Below are 19,939 nucleotides of genomic sequence, written 5' to 3'. Positions count from 1 at the left end.
ATGCTGGGCCAGCATGTACTTCATGTGTTCTTCATCCCTCCAGGATATAACTTCATATTCTCTGTGTGCAACTCTGCCTTCTTAAAAGTTCAACCAAACCCATGGACTGTAGCCTGCCAGGCTCCTCTGCCCATGGGATTTCCCAGACAAGAATATTGGAGTGGATTGCCATTTCCTGGGGACCATTCCAACCCAGGGATCGAACCCGAGCCTCCCGCATTGCAGGCAGATTCTTTACCATCTGAGCCACCAGGGAAGCCCTCTTAAAAGTCCATCCCCACTCCACTGCTAACCTCAACCTAGCTAAGTACCTTCCTGTACCTGCCACATATGCCCAGCTCCAGGTCTTCGCCCATGTGAAATGGAATAGCTCCAGCCATATCAATAAACAAGGATGTAACAGCCATCAGTGATTTCAGGCTTCCAAAAGTGAATGAGGGCTTTGGAAAGGGAGCACAATGCCTGAGATCCAGCATGCCACCACCCCTATGGTGACTGCCAAAGAGCTGGGGGTGGGGTGGGGTGGTGCAGCAGGTGTGAGAAATCAAAGACAAAACAAAACAGGATTTGGCCCCAGACAGCTGAGGTGCATATGAAAGGAATGAATTCAGTGAGCCCAGAGGCTTGCATCTGCCCAAACACAGAAGAATGCTAAATTCCTTAGCTTGACATTTGGTTTTCCTTATTGTGTGAGCTGGTAGCTCAAATAGTAAAGAGTATGCCCGTGATGCTGGAGACCTGGGTTTGATCCCTGCCCGTGATGCCGGAGACCTGGGTTCGATCCCTGGATTGGAAAGAGCCCCTGGAGAAGTGCATGGCAACCCACTCCAGTATTCTTGCCTGGGGAATCCCCATAGGCAGAGGAGCCTGGCGGGCTACAGCCCATAGGGTTGCAAAGAGTCGGACATGACTGAGCAATTAACACACTACTGTCCGTGCTATGTCGGAGAAGGCAATGGCACCCCACTCCAGTACTCTTGCCTGGAAAATCCCATGGATGGAGGAACCTGGTAGGCTGCAGTCCATGGGGTCGCTAAGAGTCGGACACGACTGAGCAACTTCACTTTCACTTTTCACTTTCATGCGTCGGAGAAGGAAATGGCAACCCACTCCAGTGTTCTTGCCTGGAGAATCCCAGGGACGGGGGAGCCTGGTGGGCTGCCGCCTATAGGGTCGCACAGAGTCGGACACGACTGAAGCGACTTCGAAGCAGCAATTCGTGCTATGTGGTAAGTTGCTTCAGTTGTGTCTAACTCTGTGTGACCCTGTGGACTGTAGCCCAGCAGGCTCCTCTGTCCATGGAGATTCTCCAGGCAAGAACACTGGAGCGGGTTGCCACGCCCTCCTCCAGGGGATCTTCCCGATCCAGGGTTCGGAGCCTCATCTCTTGTGTCTCCTGCATTGGCCGGTGTGTTCTTTACCACTAGTGCCACCTGGGAAGCCCTTTTCCTTACTACTTAACAATAATCTTTTATGTTCAGCATGCCTGCTCCCTTTGTTGCCAACTTGTGTATAGTTTGACTGCCTCTCCTGCCTCCTGGGCTCAGAGTCCTGAACCTAACCACCAAATAAAATAACTCCACTTGCAGGTTGTGACTAATTTTTTAGTTGACATCCATCTGGTGCCTTGGTGAATCACTATGCATCCACTCTCTAGGGTTCAAGCCCTGGATTTTGTTTTTCACTAAACACTGTCATCCTTTCTGATCCTGTATCACTATGGCTCCCGTTGTTGGCCACTGAGTTGGCACAGATTAAATTTGGTCTGCATTAATCCTCAGGTTGTTTTATGTATGTTAACTTCATCTCTTTTCAGTATAGTATAGGGAACCTAAGGTCAGGAGCCCTTTCTTGCTTTTCTTTTGTTCTGGTCTCTCCGTGTGTTGTATCCTGGCATGATGTTATATGTTTAATAACTAAAGAGCTCATAATTGTTTGCAAGAAGGTAAGCACTTTATGAACCAGCATATATATATTTATTCCACAGAGTAGTAAAGACCTCTGAAAGATCAACAATTAAACTTTAGTCTATAAAACTTTGTACACAGTAAACATTCAGTAAGATTCATTTACCAAAACTTGAACTTTTCCTCCACACACTCATGCTAGTACAGCACATATCCGTGGTACCATAAAGAGAAACTTTCAAACAGCCATTACCATGACCAAAAATAAGTGTCTGTGTGTCTGTGGGACGGAGAAGGCAATGGCAACCCACTCCAGTACTCTCGCCTGGAAAAATCCCATGGACGGAGGAGCCTGGTAGGCTGCAGTCCATGGGGTCACTTAGAGTCGGACACAACTGAGCGACTTCACTTTCACTTTTCACTTTCATGCATTGGAGAAGGAAATGGCAACCCACTCCAGTGTTCTTGCCTGGAGAATCCCAGGGGCAGGGGAGCCTGGTGGGCTGCCGTCTGTGGGGTCGCACAGAGTCGGACACGACTGAAGCGATGTAGTAGTAGTAGTAGTAGTAGTGTCTGTGGGACAAGCAAAGCGGAGCCTGCCTGGAATCTCTGACCTCTTTTAAAATACTAAAACCTTTTCTATATGTGGGCTTCACAGGGAGGCAGAATGACATAGGATAAAGAGTATGGCATTGTTTTCATGCTCCCTGAATAGGGGGAACCTTAGACTGAAGCCCTGCTAAGAATGAATGTGTCACTTCCCATCAAGGGCTCACTATAGAACAAAGCCTTCTAAGAAGTCGGAGCTTCTAAGAAGCTCCAACCACAACCATGTTTCACTTTCTGCACCTTCGCCCCCTATTTTCTCATCATCTACTTATTCATTACCTCTCTACCACCTGAACTTGGCACACAGCCCACCCCACCCCCGCTTAACCATACGAGGCACTAAATACTTAATTGCTAACTTTTCTGCTGTCTCCAGAGCGGACAATATGTTCATACAAATTCTCACATATCCCCATCTTCTATGAACTCTGTAGCTCGGGCCCTTGTGGCCCCCCACCCCATTCTTCTGAAATTCATTCTTCTCTGTGCCCTTGTTTCTTCTCCAACAATTCTGTCACTCCTCTGTCTCTGCCCAATCCCCTCTTACTTTGCCTCTCTGTTTAAGGTGAACCACAGGGGTCTCCCCCTTCCACTCTCTTTCCTTAATTTTCCAGTCTTCCCCTTTGGTGAATCTCCAGCTCTACTCTGTGCAGGGCTGCCAACTGCTGCCTCAGCCACTCGTCCCCTCACACTCCCACTTCAATGTCTATGGTTCTATTCACGTGCCATCATGCTTCCAGTTGCCTGAGGCCAACATATTGGAACCCTCTTTGATTTTAGCTACAGAGGGAAACAGATGAGTCAGGAATGACTCATTATTATTTATTTTTTTCTTTGAGCACCTGAGTAGATATGATGCTTTTAAGAGGCTTATAATCCAGTGGGTGGGCTGGGGGAAGAAGGGTAGGTAGTGGGTACAATTCAAATAAGAAATGAATTATTACAATGTCATATGAAAAATGCAAGATGGGGTAAGTTTGCCCAACCCAGACAAGAGGGAGGGAGCAGTCAGGGGAAAAAGACAATAATTTGATCATCTCACAATTTTTGCCTGAATAATGAAATGGCTGACCACTGTCTACTTAATTAAGCACAAGCCTCAGAGTGTGGGGTAAAACCTTTAAACCCCAGCACAACATACTCCTTATCTACCATGATTTCCCAGTTGCAGATCCTAACCTCAATAGAACTTAGACTAAACACCATTTCCCAAGTGTTTTTGGGGTATTTCCTCCTAAATACCTTTATTGACAGAGCTTCCTTCCCACTGTATGCTTGACTCCACTTTCTCCCATCACCATCCCACCATCTCCATGCTCTAAAAGACTCTTCCATCCTTAAAAAAATGCCAAACAGAAGAATTTCCTGGTTCCACCTTTCCACCAGCACTGAAAATACGGCAGTGGCTTACCCTCATTGGACAGCCCAGCATCTTCTCTATGATTTCCTGATGGTCCTTATAGTCTAAGTTGCATCTATTTTCCTCCCCTAGGTTATTCAGGGGAGAAGGCAATGGCAACCCACTCCAGTACTCTTGCCTGGAAAATCCCATGGACGGAGGAGCCTGGTAGGCTGCAGTCCATGGGATCACTAAGAGTCAGGCACGACTAAGCAACTTCACTTTCATGCATTGGAGAAGGAAATGGCAACCCACTTCAGTGTTCTTGCCTGGAGAATCCCAGGGACAAAGGAGCCTAGTGGGCTGCCGTTTGTGGGGTCGCACAGAGTCGGACACGACTGAAGCGACTTAGCAGCAGCAGCAGCAGGTTATTCAGGAGAGCCTCCTGATTGTACCCTCTTTGAGGGCAAAACCATGGAGTTACTTAATGCTTTTTTTACTATGATTCATTAATAGTAAAGCATCCTTGAACTACTCTCCCAGGACTGTACAAACCCATGCATATACTAGACACTAAATTAATAATTTAAAAAATGTCCCTTGTCTTTATTAGTTTCTCTTCAATTCAACTACTTTGTGTGAAGTGCTATATTGGCACATGTTTAAGCCATGATGAACTGTTCAGCCTTATTGCTTATTTGTTTAGAGTGAAGGCATGGTTTTCTGGAGGATCCTTCCAAAGGCACTATCCTTATCATGGACCAGTGACAGGCTAGCCTTTGGAAGGCATGCTTTACTGATTTTTCTGGCCAAGAAAAGCTCCGTGTTGTATCAAAGCCAAGTCTGTCAAAATTGTGACTTCTCTGTAGATGGCTCAGATGGTAAAAAATCTGCCTGCAATTCAGGAGACCCGTGTTCAATCCCTGGGTCAGGAAGACCCCTAGAGAAGGAAATGGCAACCCACGCCAGTATTCTTGCCTGGAGAATCCCATGGACAGATGAGCCTGGCAGGTTACAGTCCATGGGGTGGCAAAGAGTCAGACATGACTGAGCGACTAACACTTTCACTTTCTGTACCTACACCTGAATCTTCATAACTCTCCAAAGCCACAGAGGTATACATAAAATATTCCAAAAGGATGGGGGAAAGTTTGCCAACTGTTGGAAGATAAATGGCCTGGAGACTCCATGCTCCAAAGGCAGATTGCTGGATTTCTGGTTCAACGTAGCAAAAGAGATGCTATTTTCTTTTTTTCATTGTCAGAAAGTTATGGGTCACATTTAATTTGATTAATTCCTGGTTTCCAAAAGGAAACCTTAGGAGGAACTGTGGGAGGCTCAATAAAATAAGTATGTGCAATTGTGAAGACAGAAAAGGAAAAAAAAATTACTTCCATCACAGTCCACAAAGATCGTTTCCAGTCCCAAACATGGGTCCCCAGAGATAGCCTGGAAACAAATTATTGTCAAAGAGATGCTTACCTTTTACAACAGCTCACAGTGAAATAAAACATATAGCTTAACATCTCTCCCACACTCACCTTTCTCTTGCTCTCTTTTTTCCTTTTATTGTCTCTCTCTCTCGCTTCCCTTTCTTTCTGCCTGATGCTAAACTTCACATTCTGAGCCCTTCTACCAATTATTGGATAAGTCGCTTGTCCTTCCTAAACCTCAGTATTCTCATAAGCAAAATGAAGTGTTTATACTATATTAGTACTCTTTTACTTCTAAGTGTGACTACAGGCACAAGTTTGCTCAATCTGCTCTCATACAATTGGTCGTATTAGTGCTCTAACTTATTTAGTTCCAAGATGATGACTGTGGTTTCAGCCTGCACAATGAACAAGTGAATTTGTTGGTATAATTATGAGGTCTCATCTTTTGGAAAAGGAGATCAAATGGTTAAGTGAAGTCACTTGAGCCAAAGATGAAAGGGATGTCACATAGGTTAAGACATGGGCCAGAAGAATCTGCTTTGAAACTTCACTGAACAGCTAATTAATTGGTCAACTTGGCTATAATGTGGGCATTTTCTCTTTAACTGCACAATCTGGTGCGTGTATGTGCTCCAATTCCATTGTATAAATTCGAGACTCCTAGACTATCGTGTCTGGTCAGAACCCTTATTGTCCTAGTATTACTTGGGAAAACTGTGAGTAAAGAAGATCTTTCAGCTGGTTAGCAGAGGAGACAAGACTGAGGCAGGTACTCATAAGCTCACTAAGCCACACAGCAACCATTTGCTAATTAATCTTTCACTTCCTCCCACAGGATGACCTAGAATTCAACTTGGATTGAGGTCAGACAGACCACACTTCACCAGTTTTCCATTTTTTACTCTTCCTTCTTTCCTGGTTTTAACTTTCTCCTCCCATGAGTCCTCTTCTTCCTTCTATTTCAGGTTTAGAAAACTTTCCACACACATGTTTCTTTTGTATGGTTTTCATGACATTTTGTCCATGTGGTTAATATTCCCTCATCTGTATGACTGATTGGAGGAGGCTTCTGTATTATTTTTGGCTTGGGCATCCATTTCCTGCCCGTGACTGACAACAGAGACTGCCTCCCGAAATGACCACAGTGCCTATAAGAGGAGCTGACAGAGGGCAAGACAGAGCCACAAGAAGAAGTGGAGTCACCCAGGCTCAAAGGAATTCAGCTACCTACATGGCAGGCCTCTGATATCTGAGACGTGAGCTAAGAATGAATTCTCAGCATCCATTCATCATGGGGAAAGTACTTGACCCTGGGGACTCACCTTGATTAAGAATGGCATTGGACTAAGAGGTAATAGGTATAAACTTAACTCTCCTCACTGTTTCTCCAATATCTGATGGGAGCCTGGACAGCAGCAGTCAAAATATCTGAAGCCCCTGGCCTAACTTCACATCAAAGTATGCAAAGATTGTTTTCACCAAGAGGTTGAAACAGGAAGAACATCATTCACACTAGAGACTTCTTCCACTGCCTCAGGAGAACTTGGCTCCGAGAGCATATAGCATTATCTGAATACGCATTGTCATCCTTGGACAGGTTTGCTCTCTGGAATGTGCCGCATGTCAGCGTGCATGAGACGGTGGTGCCTGGTGAGACGGCAGCCCAGATGAAGCTTTTCCCAACTCTGAGAGTCTGTGCAGTTCACCTTCCCACTATTTATCCATTATTTGGCTCCAGGCAAGCATTTTTATAGGTGAAGATTTACCAGATGGTGTGCATTTAGAAAATAGGTCAAAAGAGTCACTGCCTTTTGAAACCAAAGAAGCAGTAGGACAGGAGTGAAATAGAGGAAAAAGGTGAAGAGTCTGTGTAACTTTCCAGCTCTAGGTATGTGGTAAGGGGGCTAACAAGACAACACATCTATATACTGGGGCAGGGGGATGGAGAACGAATGACTTTCCAAGCAGAAAAGAGGAAATGAAGTGTGCAACTGCTGCACAGTCTCTAATTCCTCTCTCCAGAATGGTAATGACTTCCATTTGGGCTTCCCTCATAGCTCAGTTGGTAAAGAATCCACCTGCAATGCAGGAGACCCCAGTTCGATTCCTGGGTCGGGAAGATCCCCTGGAGAAGGGATAGGCTACCCACTCCAGTTTTCTTGGGCTTCCCTTGTGGCTCAGCTGGTAAAGAATTTGCCACAACCCGGGAGACCTGGGTCTGATCCTTGGGTTGGGAAGATCCCCTGGAGAAAGGAAAGGTTACCCACTCCAGTATTCTGGCCTGGAAAATGCCATGGACTGTATAGTCCATGGGGTTGCAAATAGTCGGACATGACTGAGCGACTTTCATGCATATCAGTTCTGATCTCAGGGTCCTCTTTTCACCTTGCTCCTAAATTTGGTCCTCAACAGGGTAAAGAATGGCATTTATATTTATGCCATATCAATTTTGGAGAAGACTAGATCATGTGAAATTGAACATTAAGATGCTGTGGAAATGAGCCACACGGAGAAGGAAGAGGTGGAAGAAGAGAAGGTGTGGAAGGACAGATGCTTATTTTCTAAACATGACCTTCAGTACCATCTAGCCAAACAGATACCTTGATTTGGATAAAGTCCTGAAAATCTTAATGCTTCAGTGTCATCTCTTCTGTCTCCCAGCTTTTAATGGGACTTGGTACTCTTTGGAGTGTATTACATTAAGGTGAATGCTTTGGGTTCCAAGTGCTAAGGACACTTTTTCCCTGATGTTTCAGGGGTTCAGGAATAGAAGGGGCATTTAAAATATCAAGGAGAGGCCATGGTTTAGAAGGAAAGGGAATGATAGGGAATCTGGTCTGTTCCAATAAGGTATTCATCAAGATGTGTAGGGACAACAGGTATAACTATGCAGACCCATAAGCCACGAACAATTAAGATTCATGATAATGTTCAGAAAAAGGCTCATACAACGCAAAACTAAGCACAAGCAGTGGCAAAAATACCTCAGGGAACTGGATTTTAGCAAGGACAGAAGTGGAAACCTTGTCAGCATACATGTTTCCAGGCTGATATTTAGTCAAGTTTAGGCCATAAGAAATCCTCTTTCATTGGCTGGGAGCTAAATCAAGGGATGTCTTCTTGTTTTAATTACTCTCTTATGCACTCATCACATAATCACTGTGCAGATGCCCTAGGGGAAGGCATGTAATCAGAGGACAGATGAGATTCTGAGAGGAAGGGTGGTGGTAAGATATAGGGACACTGACTGGGGACCAGGCCCTGTGTTCTAGACTTGGCCTTAACTAGCTGGGTGACATGCAGCTGAGTTGCAATGCAGAGGGCAAAGCCCTAGGCTTAGAGTTAAAAGTGACAGTTTTTCTGAACCTGACCAGGTCACTGGATCTCTGAGCCTCAGTGTCCTGTTTCATAAAATGGAAATGCAAGTATTTCTCTTCTAAGATTGCAGGAAGGGCACTCTAAGAAATACATGTAAAATGGCTTTAAGAATTGAAATATGCCATACAAAAGAGATCTGGCCCAATTCTTTGAGTTACAGGTTGGCAGATAGTACCCCCAAAGAGGTAGGATATCATGCCTAAGGTCATAACAGAGTTGGGTGCAGAACTCGATTTCCAGGCTGAATCTAGCTTTCTGTGGCTAACTGCAAAACAATAAGAAGTTGAGGAAGGAGAGGGAGAATCTTAAATGAAGTAACAACCAACTTGTGAATACAAATACAAGGAGTTGTGTGTGGCTACAGTGTGGCTGCCCTCAGATGCAGGGCCCAGAGATAAACCTCTAGCTGGCAAACTTAAGCCAGAGCCCACCTGTAAAACAGTTGAAACATGCAGAAGTCCCCGTAAGACTGCCGAGAACCCTAATGTAACAGCGGCTGGTTTTAGCTTCTGAGACCTTGTTTCTCCAGAGAAGGCAATGGCAACCCACTCCAGTACTTTTGCCTGGAGGGTCCCATGGATGGAGGAGCCTGGTAGCCTGTAGTCCATGGGGTCACTAAGAGTTGGACACGACTGAGCGACTTCACTTTCACTTTTCACTTTCATGCATTGGAGAAGGAAATGGCAACCCACTCCAGTGTTCTTGCCTGGAGAATCCCAGGGACGGGGAAGCCTGGTGGGCTGCCGTCTATGGGGTCACACAGAGTCGGACACGACTGAAACGACTTAGCAGTAGCAGCTTAGCAGACCTTGTTTCTCAGGTCTGTTAAGTTAGGATTCTTGCTTGCAGGTTCTCAGCAATAACATACCATTATTGTTTTCTAACTAAACAATGCTAAGAAAATAGAAATAAGAAAGCTCTTTGCTCATGGCAAGTTCAATTCCACCGCATTGTAAGAGAAAGTAAGAATATGTCTCGTGAAAATTTAATCTTTTAGCAACTCTTGTCTGTGTGTATTAGTTGCTCAGTTGTGTCCAGCTCTTTGTGACCTCATGGACTGTAGCCTACCAGGCTCCACTGTCCATGGAATTCTCCAGGCAAGAATGCTAGAGTGGGTTGCCATTTCCTTCTTCGGGGCATCTTCCTGACCCAGGGATCAAACCTGGGTCTCCTGCATTGCAGCGGATGCTTTAGCATCTGAGCTACTAGGGAAGCCCAACTCTTGTTTGGATGGGCTTAATTTAGGCTTTGCACAAAAAATAAGCACCTTCAATAAAGTCTGATGATCAGAAATGGGGAAACCCAGAAGAGGACATCTATCTGGGCAGACATGAAGTGTGGGCCATTCATCCCCTTCGGCAAATGCAGGAGACATGACTGCTAACTGGTCTCTTCATTAAGCAAGGACAACATCTACCACAAGAGCAACTCACAAGCTACTGGCAATTTGGGGCAATCTTTAAGTGGCTTCCAACTCATAGCCATATTTCCTCCTGAAATCTGCTGGCCTGGAAAACGTCTCTAATCCTCATGAATAGATTGCCTTCAGTTTCACTAATGTGACTCCCTGTGAAGGGGGAGGATGAGCAAGGGATAAGCACCATACACAAAGGTCAAACAGTACACTCAAATCTTATCAGGAACGATCAGTCCTCGAAACTAGGCTTTGGTCAGAGAGTTTGTCTGACCTAAGGAGTTTTGACTCTTTTCCTAGTAAATAACTACTCTGTTCTACAGGAGTCTTACCATCTGTGTGACATATAGACAGGGGCAAAGGGATATATGCGTAGAAGTGCGAGGCTTCTGTGGCAAGGAAGGTTTACGTGGGTGGGCACATTAGCAAGGAAATTCTGCCAGCAACTGACAAGGAATGAGCAACCAGACTTCAGTTTAGAGATTAGTGGGCAAATCCCAACCCCAGTGGATGTGCCAAGAGACACGGTGGCAAAGTCCCGCAGAGGCAGGAAACTCATGGTGCTGACAGCCAGGTTCTGCCCCGGCCCCACCTTTATGCAGGGAAATGACAGGTCAAGGCTCCACTTGAAGGGTCTACAAAGGGATGCTTATCAAATGCCCATGGACAAAGAGAGGAAAGCACGGTCTTGGTCTGTGGCTTCCTTACCACGTAGCCTTCAAGAGTCACTGGTCATTAGCTTCCAATGGCTCTGCTATAGGTGTTTCAACCTAGGCTGTGTGACAGCTAGAGCTAGCATGTCAGATAAACTAGATATTCATTTGCATCTAGCTCTGACATTCCTGGGATCTTGTTGGTATTCCTAGTGAGTTTTACAGGATTTACCCAACTCGCAAATTCACCACCAGATCAGATGAGGACCTAGGCACCATATTGTTCATTAAATGCATAAAGGTAGGTGGTATGGATGTAATCTAGGCAGCTACTGCGGCTGCCTCTGGGCCCACAGTCCTCAGGCAATGGTGCCCAAAGAGGCAAGACAGTAAATACTGAGTAAACAGGCAAAAAAGGTACAGCAGACTCCAATGTACAAGAAGACCCACTGTCATACGGCTTCTACCTCTCTGCAAACTAGTGAGTGCAATAATGTGCCGAAGACAGCGACTGCTGAATGGCAGGGCCCAGCAACCAAGTCACAGCAGAGTCCAAGCGTGAAGAAAATTCGGCCTTACCTGGAGATACGGAGGAGTCGTAGGGACTTCTCTCCTTGCGGTTCATCTTGAAGGCTTGGATGTCCTTTTCCCTGTACGTTCCAAAGCCTTCGTAGCTCCTCCTTTTACTCGCACTCACGTCACTGTCCCACTTGTCGTTCGGAGGGTTCATCTCGCTGAACACGTCCAGGCTCTCCGGTCTCGCGCCGCCCCCGTCCCCACCGTTGCCAGAGTACCTTTTCGCACAGGAGTCCGCAGGCTCGCTGCTCAAGTCACCTTTGTCCTTGGCCTGCGTCCAGTGCTGGGCATCCGAAAGTGACAGTGTAGACAAGGTGTCCACCTCAAAGTTGTTCTTGGACGCTTTGTGGCTGGCTTCACTGTGCTGATGCTTCTGCTTCTCCTTATGCTTGTTTTTCTCACTCACCAAGGAGAGCTCTTTGTCTGCGCTGCTCAGCCGCTCGCTCAGGATGTGGCTGGAGAAGCCAGTGGCTTTGCCTGCGAAGAGACCACTCAAGTTGTCGTGGGTCCCCAGGAGCCGGTCTTCCTTGTGCTTATGCTTATGTTTGTGTTTCCTCTTGTGGAGCCGACCGCTGGACAGACTGGCGCTGCCCACCTTGGGAGGATTCAGGGATGGCTGCCTGTCACCAAGGCCCATGCCCACGGGCCCCTGCAGGTGCACTCCGTGCTTTGCTTTATGCTTAGCTGTACCAGACATCTTCACGTGGGAGCTTGTGTGGAACTGAGGTGGTGGCACTGTGGGCCTCATGAACGGGGACGCTGCTCCGAGCGTGTGTGACAGGTACACAGGAGCTGGGTACTGACTGTAATAACCAAGGTTCATCATAGGCATTGATGTGTAAGGCATTCCATAGGGTGCATAGTAACTTCCACTGGGAATAGGGTAGCTGAACCCTTGTAAAAAAGGCACCTTTGTCATGGTGTCATTGGTTTTTGCAGGCCTACCACGCTTCTTCTTTGACTTTAAGTCTGAAGTCCTACGAAGATAGAGCAACGGGTCATACTGGATATATGGCACCGGGTAATAGTGATCAAAATTAATCCGAAAAATGCTGGGATACGGATTCTCGTGGTAAAAGGTATAACTCCGGTGGGAGATCCTGAACACCTGGAACTTCGTGATGAGCTCTTCTAGGTCCGCCAGAAACTGGAGATCATCACGGTTTTGCAGGCTTTTCCGTTTCCTCTTGTGCTTTGGCTTCTTGAGGCTTTCGTGGGCCAGAAAGTTGTCCACGATGAGATGCTTCTGCCGGTGGCCATGCCGGTTCTTTGTGCTGGTGTCAGATGGGATGGCCTCCGGGTTGTCCAGGGAGCAGAAATCAAAAGAGTACCTCCGTCGGGATTCAGAACTCTTCTCTGCTTGGTCAGACGTGCTGTTGTTGTCTGTCCCAATGCCACTGTCACTCGGGATCGTCTCTTCACTGTGGGACTCACTCACAGGGGACAGTGTTATCTCCTTGAGTGACCCGATCTCGCAAAGGTGTGACGGGGAGTTGGCCATCAGCCTGGGTGGAGACAGCTTCCAGGTCCCACTATGGATTCCCTTTTGGGTTTTGGTTGGAAGAGCACTGATGGGCTGGAGATTTGGCATAGTTTTCAACTCTGAAAAATTGGTTTCAGTGCTGGCGGGGCTCAGGTTGCCATTGGACCCACCCAACTGTGTCGAAAGTGGGTGCATAGCTGCTGGTGAAGACGCCACAAGTGACTGAAGGTTGGAAGGCACGGCGGGAACATCCGGCTGGCTAGAAACAGGCCTCGGGTGCTTGATGGCTGTTTTGGGTTCTTCGGATGGGGGTGGCAGCTCTGCCCTCGGCTTCCTGCCCCTTTTCTTGCCGATGTAGATGGTGCCCCTCTTGCTGACATTGATCTGCTTGCCTAGTTTGCTCTCGATCGCTGCTGCCCCAGGGCTGGTCTCCGGGGGAGCTTTGGCCTTCAGTGCTATGCTGCTGGAGCAGGACAAGATCTGGTTCAATATATTTTTCCTCTTGAGTGTTTTCATCTTATTAATAGTTTTGATGGTCTTCTTATCCAATACCCCAAGCTTTCCTACTTTTTTGTGAAATTTCATCTCGCTCATGGGTTTGTCCTCTCCTGGCACTAGTTGGGCCAACTTAGCTAAACTACGTCGTCTCTTTCTCTTCTTGGTGCCAGGAAACTCCCGACTGATGGGACTGACTGGACTGGTGGACGTCCCCTCATGAATTGTCTCAACCGTGAGCAAAGGCTGCTTCTTTGGTCGCCCCCGCTTCTTTTTGACTGGCGTGATCACAGTAAGACTGTCTGTGTTGGTGTAGAGAGGGCTGGATGGAGTGATGGGATAAGCAGACGGCGGTTCCACCATCAATTTATCGGAGGTGGCCATGACTGCCTCCCGAAGCAGACTGGTGGGTTTTGGTTTGCTGCACGTCCACCTCCGTTTGGCGGCAAATTTGGGGTGCTGGATTTCTGGCAGCTTTCTTGCAGAGTGATCTGTGCATGTTGGAGGCGTCATGACCATGGGTGGCTTTCTCTGCTTAGGTACACCTCCTGGGACAACTTTCTCAGCATTTACACCAGTTTCAAGGCCAGCTGAGGGGGACTCGTTCTCCATCATTTTACCCAACTTAGGGACACGGGGGTCTTTCTTATTACCCTCGGGGTTGGAAAATATCCTATTAACTACTTCACTGCTCATAGTGATTCCCGAAGTCAAGGCTTTCTCTGGCATGATCTTTTCCACCACTGCTTTGATGGACTGTCTCTTTTTCCTCTTATGGCTGCTTGGATCGAGGCAAGGTGCCTTGATAGGGATAGTAATCCGGACATGGCTTGAGTCATTTTCAGGATTACTGACGGAACTCACATTCTGCCTGGCTGGTGAGGCCTCTTGGGCATTATCTGCAGAGTAGCCTTCCCTTTTCCCTTCTGTACTGTCAAATGCTTTCTGAGCATTCTTGACCCAGTCTAGGTCTGAGTTTGGTATGGTTTGACTTATCACATCTTTTTTACTGGACTTTTTCTTGCTGCTTATAGTAGGTGGTTCAAGGGGCTCCTTTGTACTTCCTCCATCTTGATCTACCAAGGGCTGAATCCCACTGCACTCAGCAGAGCTGCTGGGTGGGGCTGGTGAGCTGTGGTTGCTTGGAGATGGAACCACACCTCCCAAGAGCAGATCTTTGTTACTGTTGGACAACTGATTCCATGTGCTCCCTGCACTGCCTTTCTTACCCTGGGCCTTTGCAAAGGAAGCCATGGGCTCAAGAGCTGGGATCTTGCTGGTGCTTGCAGTTTCTCTGCCAGACTCTGGACTGATGAAGCAATTCTGAGTGGCAGGTCCATTGTCAGAGTTGGTGGACCAGTCCATGTGGTTCTGGCTGCTGCTTTTTTGCTGGTGCTTTGGTTTTAAGGTGTCACTGGTGAAATCCTGTGGGAGGCCTGGGTCATAGTGGAGAGCTGAGTGTTTCTGTGGCCGCTCATAAGCCTAAGGGTGGGTGGAATGGAGAAGGAGAGAGAGAGAAACAAAGATGAGCATGTTGAAACCATTTAAAATTTCATATCAAAGGCTTAATTATTTATAAGTTGGAAATAGCCACCTTTAACACCAGAATGCTTTGTGGAGGTATATTTTTCAGTTTCTTTAGTAAAAATATGTTGCATTGATTTTTGAACATTAATAAGGATGCTTTAATCGTTGCCTTTCTCACCTTAAGTAACAGGATCTGTCTTGGTTTAATGCAATCTCAAGAACAAGAACTATTTAGAGATGGGAGGTCCTCTAAAGGTCCCACAGTCCAGTGCTTCCATTTTCCAAATGAAGAGGCCAAAACTTCAACCATCGAGAGTCCTGCCCAAGGTGGCAGAGTTCAGGAGAGCATCTTAACTTCTCAACAACCTGTGCTCATTTCCATAACTCCAGCTGCAGCTTATTTCTGCCCCGGCTTCTCCTCAAACACACATGGTTCCCTATTGCAGTTTGTGTCTGTTGGGGGTTTATCCTGGAGTACGGCATCTCCGCACTCAAACAAGCAGCTCATTAGGGACCAAGAAGGAGAAAGAGCACAAGTTGAGAAATTAAGAGGGGAAGTTGGTTGTGAAGTATGGGGTTTGGAAAAATCTGGTTTTCATGAAACAGAATGAAAGTCTAAACCCAGTGTTGCTTACTTTGCCCCCAGAAATGACAGAGCTGCATTGAGACAATCCTCTGGCAACACAAAAGTCAAGGGAGGAAAAGTAAGCAACTCAGGGGTGAACTGTGGCTCCTTTAGAGTGGCAAAAGGACTGTCCTCCGTTACCAAATCCCACTTTAGCTTGGGCCTTTGCTACATGAGTTGTTCTCATGCCAGTTCTGGCACCTTATCATTTTAAGGACCTTGTCTTTTTACCAACTTATTACTTGAAATGATAATATTGTCTGTTGTTTCAAGACTGTGATATATTTTCCTAGTGGTTTGGTTTTAAAAATAAATAAGACTTAATTTTCTTCCAAAAAAAAAAAAGAAAAAAGAGGGGAAGTTGGATGACTGCGACTGCATGGGGGAAAGGGGCCTGTCAAATGTTTTCATGTTTTCATGAAACAATGTATCTCATCTTTGTTGTACTTATCATAGTTTTAAATTTACATTTGATTTTTGTGCTAATTTAATTAATGCCTGTTTTCCTTTCTAGCCTGTGTATACCATCACAGAGATACCAAGCACAGTACCTGGAAAATAGTAGGCACTCGATAAACATTTATTGAATAAATGAGGGAAGACCGATTTTACTATGGGTAATCCATTTTGTCATTAGTGAGATTACTGTATATTGCTACATATTGTCTGCAGACACAGTTACCCTCTGCAGCCCTATTTCTTCTGCCATTCCTTCTGCATGCACCATTGTCTCTCCTGAAGACACCTATCACAATCCTTATAATGCAATGTGCTATTTTTTGTGTACTTTTATGTCTTCTCCTAGACTGGAAGTATTTTGAAGTCAGAGATGCTCTCATTTATCCTTTTATCCCCAGTATCTACTACAAAGCAAACCACCCAGAAAGTTCTCAATAAATGTTTGTTGAATGAACAAACAAAATGATATTTAAGATGCCTATTACCACGACAAAATACATGGCCACACACAAAAGACAATAAGCCACCAATCACTCATTTCATAATGGCTCATAATGAAACTGGAGTTCTCAGATGCATTAAATGTTGAACAAAAGATCCTTCCCAAATACTTAAGGACTAAAGATACTTGAATGGTAACTCCCCCTCAAAGCAATTTTTACTGTTAGCTCTCTTCCATCTCCCATTAATTGTTTCACTTTCCAATTAACTCTGCCTTTGGGGAAACCCATGTGACAGTCAGGAGGGTGGATTTCACTCTGGCAGTTGAAAGGTGAGGCCTGCTCACTTACACTCAGGGCAGACCAGCTGAAAGTAAGCAGTTAAGCATGCCTGGCTCCCAGTGCCTCCATCTGGACACTGCCGGATCCCATTGTTTCTACCATTTCAGCTGCAATTTGCCCTGCTGGGAGAGCTTGGCAATCAAAGGGCAGGGTGGACAAAAGGGAAGCACAACAAAAGATCAGCGGTAATGGGGGAAATGGTGCTTTAAACCTGGTGCTCAGATGGCTGCAGTCAAGGGGCAAAGAGGACTGAGGAGGACTGCTTTTTAAGGGGTGCAGGAGAACAAGGCTTTCCTTCCAGCAGTGGCTGATGGCTATATCCAGTTGCATTTCATAAAATCCCATTTCTTCATCTGTCAGCCATGACAGATTATATACACAATGGTGAGGCTGTCAGTTCCAATATGTCCTTCACTGAGAATTGAGCACTTACTCCATTGAGACAGAGATGGACATGGCAAAACGGGCTTTGAGCTCAGTTGCAGGGGTGCAAGCTCTCCCTCCCATCCTTCCCCAGCTGTCTGGGGGATATTATCCCATATAGAGGGTTTTGACTGGGGCCTTTATTAATCCACAGAGCACATGTTTCCGTTTCCCCTTCAGACTGTAGATTTTTTTCTGGGGGATCAGACTTGAATCTTTTATGGACTTTATACCACCCTCAGTCCCCAGCACGGCTATCTCTGAAATGGTTAGCAAATAAGGGAAGAGCTGATGCTATTCTATACTGGGCTAGATTATTTTTACGGAAAACTTTTAATACAATCAAGTTCAGCATGACTCTTGGTTGCTTCCCCATCCCCACAGATTGACTGTGGAACTCACAGTCATTCTGAAGGTCTGGCTTCCTTTTTATATGTGCTTTCCATGTACATTGAGTCTAGGCCAAATGTTCATCAGGGAAATACCATTTTGAAAACACTAGACAGATTTCTCTCCTACAGGATGTGTTTATGGAAGCATGTCTGTCATGCGAAAAATTACTTTATAAAGTAGATACTATACCCTCCCCCACAACCAATGTATAAATTAACTTATATAAATTTAAATTTTGTACAAGTCAGATTTCTTTTTAAAGAGCATTTTATTTTTTTACATAATTTAAAAACAAGCATTAAATCACTGCATAAAAACTTAAAAATCTATGAAAATGGAATAAAGGAGCCTTATCTCAGGGTTATCTAAAGCAAGTCCCAATTTTTGTCCCAATAAGAGGATAACATGATGATTCTGGCCTGAGGAAAATCATATAACTCATCAAAAATCAAGCATGACTTTGTGGTTGACAAACGACACTTGGGTTAGCTGTATTTGTGCTACTTTTTGCTGACACCAGTAATTTTAATGTGCTATCTGTGAGATATTTTGCTTTTACATGAACAGGAAGATGTGCCTGGGTATAAGGGAATGAAGGGAGCTTTATCTCTTATTTTGGCACTTGGTACTTCTCAAGATGTGGTCCTGGATCCCTGCATCACAGCCAGCTAAGGTTCTGGTTATTAATACAAATTCCTGGGCCCTGCTGCAGATATACTCATTGGCCATCTCCCAGGGTGGGACTAAGGAATGTGCATTTTAACATGCTCCTCAGATAATTCTGAAACATAATTGAGTTGTAAAACCACTCATCTAATGTTTTAACACCGTAATTCCTCTGGGGTGGGGCTCTTATGTGGTTGCTATGACATTCACAGCACTTTTTGGTGGTAAATATGCAGAGCTACTACAGGCCTGTTAGGATATGTAGTTTGGCACCACTGAGCATTCCTGATTGCTCTCTGAGCTCTTTGTAATTCACATAGTTAGAAACTCTTAACACAGTCCATTCTCTGTTCAGGTTTTCCAAGTATACTGCACAGTGAGCAGAAGAGTCAATTATATGGGTGGGTGAGAATCCTGTCCTTCCAGAAAGAACTGGGTATGCAGAGGTTCATGACCTCCCACCCTGGGATTTCTATTTCCCCATCTCATCCAAGCCAACCTCAGAGCTCTGGGAATCCCAGCATTCCACCCCTGAGGCTTGAAGCGAGTGCTCAAGCCTGAGCAAGAGGTGAGTGTGGGAGAAAAGGAATGCAACCCCACACTGTCTGATTCAAGGTTCTCAACCCTGGCTGCATGTTAGAATCATCCAGGAAGCTTTGTAAAGAGTACCACAGCTCGGATTTGACTCAGGCCAATTAAGTCAACATTCTAGAGGTCGGACCTGAACAGTAGTACATTTTTCAAAGCTCTCAGCTATCCCAATGCACAGACAGAGTTGAGAACTACCAGATTATATCAAAGACAGGGGTCTGGGTTAGGGACTAAAGAGGCTCTGATATTATCAGGAGATGTTCCAGCTCAGTGGTTTTCAAATGTGTTCCACAGAGTCCCAGGATTTTGTAAAGATATTTCTGAATTGTAGCCAGTGAATTGGGCAACAGAGAGGCTCCAGACCATTCTTTTAACCCTCAATTGAACAGAGCAGCCATGCAAAGGATTTCATTTAAGAGAAAGGAGGTGGAGAGAGATGGTTCTGTCATTTAAGAAAAGACTGAAAATTACCATTTTGGCACATGAATAGGAGGAATGCACATGCCAGCTTCCACTGAACTTGCTCTCAAAGCATCTCTCCTAAGCCCAGTTTGTTCTGCATTTGTGAATGGTAGGTAGAGAAGAATGTCAACTAAGTACCTGATTTAAACCATGGCTTTATGATCCTCTGAATTCAGAGAATTCCATGAATTCTCTGTGTCCCTTCAAAATTCCTATGTTAACATCCTAACTCCCAGTGTCATGGTATCAGGAAATGGGGCCTTTGGGAGCACAGTGTTGGATTAGGTCATGAGAGTGGAGACTTCATGAAAGGGATTAATGCTGTTATAATAAAAGAGACCCCAGAGGGTTCACTTGTCCTTCACCATGTGAGCACACAGGGAAGAGGGCCATCTATGAATCAGGAAACGGGCTCTCTCCACACACTGAATCTGCCAACACCTTGCTCTTGGAATTCCCAGCTTCCAGAACTGTGTGAAATAAATTTCTGTTTTTACAAGCCACTCCATCTACGGTATTCTGTTATAGCAGCCCAAACAGACTAAGACAATGGAACATAGAAAAGCCCCTAAGTGCACATGACGTTTCCAATTATATATATACAGTTCTCATTTCCTGCCACGTGAATTGCCCTCGGAAGTTACCTTAATGTGGTTCCCATAGGAACCATTCTTGATTTGCTATTTGGGGGCCATGAATGATATTGAAGTACTCTATTTAT

The 19,939-nt window shown here is 45.5% G+C and overlaps 1 protein-coding gene across 1 annotated transcript in view; it reads right to left on the bottom strand.

Annotated features, from left to right (window-relative positions):
• Window positions 1–19,939, bottom strand: part of SETBP1 (SET binding protein 1) — a 408,012-nt gene that overhangs the window by 106,385 nt on the left and 281,688 nt on the right. The window contains exon 4 of the mRNA XM_027526134.1: window positions 11,316–14,772. Within this exon, the coding sequence (XP_027381935.1) occupies window positions 11,316–14,772 (3,457 nt within the window). The remainder of the gene's footprint in view (window positions 1–11,315; window positions 14,773–19,939) is intronic.

The sequence above is a fragment of the Bos indicus x Bos taurus genome, chromosome 24 (genome assembly GCF_003369695.1).
Source record: "Bos indicus x Bos taurus breed Angus x Brahman F1 hybrid chromosome 24, Bos_hybrid_MaternalHap_v2.0, whole genome shotgun sequence".
NCBI classification, from domain to species: Eukaryota; Metazoa; Chordata; class Mammalia; order Artiodactyla; family Bovidae; genus Bos; species Bos indicus x Bos taurus.
The sequence above is the reverse complement of the archived record's forward strand: the minus strand, read 5'-3'. Positions and strand labels throughout refer to the sequence as shown.